This window comes from Garra rufa, chromosome 4 (assembly GCF_049309525.1).
Source record: "Garra rufa chromosome 4, GarRuf1.0, whole genome shotgun sequence".
NCBI lineage: Eukaryota > Metazoa > Chordata > Actinopteri > Cypriniformes > Cyprinidae > Garra > Garra rufa.
The window spans coordinates 45,713,889-45,719,339 of NC_133364.1; the positions used below are offsets into that span (position 1 = coordinate 45,713,889).

A 5,451-nucleotide genomic window follows, 5' to 3' on the forward strand; every position below is an offset into this window, starting at 1 on the left:
GTAATTATTTTTTATATCACACTGCATTGCATTTAAATAGTGTAAGTAATGCTATGCAAGATATGCGACTGACAATAGACTTTGGTGATGTCAGATGTTTGCTCTTTTTCCTGTATATCACATGATTGTAAAGAAAGGAGAGGCTGTGGGGAGGGGGATATTCCTACACAATACTCAAAAGAGTGATCTGCTGAGTAGGCTAATGGGTGTATGCCCAAATAAGCACTCACTCTTCAATTATGCTGGGCAAATTTATGCAGACTTACAGCATATCGAGGGCCTGACAGGAAATATTTATATGAAATCCAAATATATTAATGGTGGCATATCATTTTTGCGCATCAGGTTTCGATTTGGCGACCACATGCACTTTGTATAAAGAGAACACATCTTACAAGATATTTGTTAATGAGCTCATTGTCTGTTTAGCAGCATAATCCTTCAACATGGTCTATCAGTAATTTCCACTCTTGATATGAAATATCATATCAAATGCATTTTCATTCGACCTTTCATCAGTCCATCGCACCAAAGCTGTTTATGGGGTAAATGGAGTAAAACATGCTTTTCCAATGCTACCACGCTTTCTGTCAAGCCATTGTTCTCTTTATACAAAGTGCATGTGGTTGCCAAATCGAAACATGATGCGCAAAAATGATATGCCACCTTTGGTCACATTAATATATTTGGATTCCATATAATTATTTCCTGTCAGGCCCTCGATTTGTTGTAAGTCTGCATAAATTTGCCCAGCATAGTTGAAGAGTGAGCGCTTATTTGGGCATACACCCATTAGCCTACTCAGCAGATCGCTCTTTTGAGTATTGTGTAGGAATATCCCCCTCCCCACAGCCTCTCCTTTCTTTACAATCATGTGATATACTGGAAAAAGAGCAAACATCTGACATCACCAAAGTCTATTGTCATTCGCATATCACTTACACTATTTAAATGCAATGCAGTGTGACAGAAGATTACAGCAAAATAATTCAAGAGAACAAGACACACCTGTGATACATCATCTTGCAGAAATCTTCAGCTTCCAGATCTGTTCAGGTTTGATTTTTCTACATTAACATTTATTCATTTAGCAGTCGCTTTTTATCAAAACCCAACTAAAAATGTATAAAGGGGAATATTTAATTTTAATTTTGACTTATTGCATTTAATCTAACTTTAAAATGTGATACATTTGAAATGAATTACAAATACAATGTACTTGCGTGGAGAAAATATGTGTTCATATATTATTATATTATATATTTTTTCAATGGCAACATACTTGTAAATGACTGTGCTTTTATCTTGGGTGATGAAATACTGACCCAATTTTCTTTGTAGATTGAGGAAGCTCCTTCAGAAACACTTGTCTTCTCCAGCCTCTCTCTCCTCCAGTCATCATTCAAAATGAACAAGATCATTGTTTTTAATGAAGAAGCCTTTGGGGGCAGAACAGCTGAATTCAAGAATGATGTCCACAACTTAGAAGAAAAGGGCTTTAATAATGCCATCTCGTCCATGAAAGTCATCGGCGCACCATGGGTAGCATATTATGGGAAGAATTTCACTGGAAAGCAGCGGGTGTTTGAGGAAGGAGAGTACGCCACCCTTGAAGACAAAGGAAGGTTTTCTTCTCTCAGGATGATCACAGATGACCTGGGAAACCATGAGATCACGTTGTTTGAGCACGTCAACTATCAAGGAAGGAAAGTGACCCTGCAGAAAGAAACCAATCTTCACAGCATCGATTTCAGCGACGTCGCTTCCTCCCACAAAGTGAAAGGTGGTGTCTGGGTCCTCTACGAGAAAGTCAATCGTCAGGGTGCCCAGCTTGTGTGTTTCCATGGGGAAGAAGTCCCCAGCTATATTCCGCTCTCCTTCAATGATGTGACCAGCCATGTGCGTCCCTTGCTGCCGAAGCCATAGACAGAATCATTCAAAGTGTGTGTTTTTGCAGCTGAATATGAACTGGAACCCTATTGGAAAGAATGAAGCGGGTGCTGGGAAATTACTGATCTTGACAAGAAACAATGACCGTGACTCCAACAAGTCTGAAAAAAATAATAATAATCAACCTTAAAATATCTGTACGAAGACATATTGCACATGTTTATTAGGGATGTGCATCTCCATAACTGAGGCCGATGCGATATGCATCTCGATGCATAGCCAACGATACGATACATTAAATATACATGAAGTTTAAATACGATGCAGTGCAATCCGATTTCGATTCGATGCAGTATGATGCAATGAAACAAATATGATGTTATACTATGTAATAATAATATGATGTAATTACTTGGTGGAGGATGCAGCTGCTTTACCTCTGCCATGTTAATCTATGCTCAGGGGTTCTCAACCTTTTTTACACTGGGGCCCTCCTCTTTCTCAAGTCAATTTTGCAAGGCCCCCCTATGCCTGACATTTCCTCTAAAAGTGTTTACTTTTAAACCTTTTTGATTAACCAAAACATTTTTTTTGCCTTTTTATTCTTCTACTGCATGTTATAAAAAAAAAATTAAAAAAGTTCAAATTAAAGCTGAATTTAAAAGAAAACCCTCTGCTGAGTTCTAACTTTTTTAACACACACACACACACACACACACACACACACACATATATATATATATATATATATATATATATATATCCATCCATACATACAGATTTAAAGCTCCTGAATTCTTTAATTCAGACATTCTAAACTACAGAGTACTTTTTCTTAAAGGTGCAGTGTGTAGATTTTTGCGGCATCTAGTGGCAAGGTTGTGGATTGCAACCAACGGCTCCCGTCCACCGCTCACCCCTCCCTTTACAGAAGCTACGGTGGCCCACACGGGATTAAGATGTCGTCGTTTTAGACAGCAAAGAGTAATGAGGTTTCTTTTAAAACGTAAATTAAGTAATTATATTTACTGAATAATTAAATAAGACGATGTTATTGTGAATATTACAGTTACGTGTTCATCATTGTGTCAGTGTTTTTCCGCTAGAACAACAGTGATGAAACGCGATCTGTAGAGCAGTTTGTCCGCTTAGGGCTACTGTAGAAACATAATGTCGGCTTTCATGTGAGGGGACCCGCGGTGTATGTAGATAAACACTGATATTTCTAGGGTAATAATAACATAATGGTTCATTAAGTAAGGTCTTTATACATCCCTGAAAACATAGTTATGTATACTATATTGAATTTCTGTCTAGAGATCCTCTTAAATATTACACATTGCACCTTTAATTAAGTGAACCTGCCAAACAGAACAACAGGGAGATGCCAAAATACCACTGAACCTGTCCATCTGAACTGGACTGACCGAATATCTACTGTTTGTATCCTTTATAAAATAAACATACAAATGAAAAATACAGCAAATACATTCTAAATCTGTTGATGCTAGAGCTCATATGTGCATGAACACCTCTGACCCTTACAAGATCCACCTCTATGGGTGAGCATCCTTTATAAAACACTCACAGGACATTCATTTTGACAACTATGCAAATATTTAGAATTTTCACACAAAAATACTTTGGATCAGAGCCCCGAAAGCATGACTACTTTGTGAATTAACAGCGGACTTTTGCATGCCTAGACTCCAATATACAAGAGTGTCATACATTACGCGCAAGTTTGTTACTATTACTCTGATCTTCTTTACCTTCACATTAAGACGAGGGTTTGTTTCATGCAGCAAAGAGATGAAGTAGAGACCCGTTTTTCCTGGTATAGGTTACTTTTATGTGGGCTTTTGCGGGAGTGGGACAAAATAACATACATTTCTGCAGGAGCGGGACTAAAAAATCCGTCCCTTGCAGGTCTTTGATGACGTTTGCATGCCGCGGTTGTAAGTTTTGAGCCGCCGTTCAGTCTGTATTTAACAGTGCGATGAGGCTTGCTGCGCCGAGTCCAAAGCAATTAATAACAGAACATGAGAGACGCCACGCTTTGACCATTTTAGGATAAAATTTTAATTAATTTTAAGCCATCTTGCGGCCCACCTGGAGGATCTCTGAGGCCCACCGGTTGAGAATCCCTGCTCTATGTGACTTATTGTATTGCCTGTTCCTCTTTCAGTCAATCGGCAGGGTGGGTGGTGCTAGATCTTGATTATAACTCACTAGTTTGTCCATTTCCAAAGAATCATAATGTCCACAACACGCAATGGTCTTATGGGTGAAGTTCCCGTTTAATATAAATTTCAGATGAGATGATACATGAACTTGGATTGTATTTGAGCTCGTCCACCACCAGCAAACTAGCGTTTAGCAGTAAAAATCGTATGATCTCCACCACCCTATCCACCTTCTCACGCCCAACCACCTGTGGCTTTATAAAAATACTGCCACCTAGCGTGAACCACCACCACTACAACAAAAAGTAATGAATGGCTCCCACACACCGGCCCCTAATTGGGAGAGTGTGCCCAATTAAACTACAAGAAAACAGGGAGCAAAATGAAACTAATTTCTTCAATTCTTCTTCTTTTTTTTAGATCAGTGTTAACCAACACTGAGTTATGAACTTCACACAGCTTCTTGTAACAGGAAAAGCTTGGAGATAGGGCGCTCCACCTGCCCTGTCTTAGTCTTCAACTGTACGGAACGTACAAATCCTTTCTTGTCTGGGTAAGTCCTTATTACTCTTCCCATGACCCATGATCCTCGAAGAGTATTGTGATCCATGACAATGACAATGTCTCCTGTCACAAAACTTCTTCTAGGCTTCGTCCACTTTTGCCGTTCTTGTAACAGCGGTAGGTACTCCCTGATCCACCTTTTCCAGAACAAATCCGAAAGATATTGAACTTGCCTCCATCGTCTTCTAACGTAAAGATCACTTTCTTGAAAAAGTCCAGGGGCTAGAACAGGTTTTCCTTTCAATAAAAGGATGTGATTGGGAGTAAGAGCTTCCAGATCATTAATGTCATCAGATACCTTGGTTATAGGCCGGTCATTAAGAATGGCTTCAATCTCACATAAGATGGTAAGAAGGCTTTCATCATCCAATGACTGTTGCTGTAAAACTGAATGCAGAACTCGTTTAACCATCTTGATGAGACGTTCCCAAACGCCACCATGATGTGAAGCACCTGGAGTGTTAAAGATCCAGTCAATGCCTGCTTTAAGAAGAACACCATGAATCTTACTGTGATCAATGGCCGCCAAGGTTTCTTTCAACTCTCGTGCTGCTCCAACGAAATTTGTACCATTGTCTGATCTTAGGCTTTGAATTTGACCTCTGCGACAAACAAATCTTCTAATAGCATTTATACAAGAATCTGTGCTTAAAGAATATGCCACCTCCAAATGCACGGCTCTACTAGCCATACAGGTAAAGATAACCCCATACCTTTTGGCCATAGCACGTCCTCTCTTGACCTCAATAGGTCCAAAATAATCCACCCCCACATTTGTAAAAGGCGGCAGATCTGGAGATACTCTTTCTTT

General features: G+C 39.4%; 1 protein-coding gene across 1 annotated transcript; it reads left to right on the forward strand.

Moving 5' to 3' along the window:
- The first annotated feature begins 926 nt into the window (after positions 1 to 926).
- On the forward strand, positions 927 to 2,559 carry LOC141333680 (epidermal differentiation-specific protein-like). Its single transcript, XM_073838765.1, has 2 exons — positions 927 to 1,056; positions 1,342 to 2,559. Exon 2 carries the CDS (start codon positions 1,408 to 1,410, stop codon positions 1,924 to 1,926), a length of 519 nt encoding a protein of 172 aa, XP_073694866.1. The 5' UTR covers positions 927 to 1,056; positions 1,342 to 1,407; the 3' UTR covers positions 1,927 to 2,559.
- Positions 2,560 to 5,451: the final 2,892 nt, after the last annotated feature.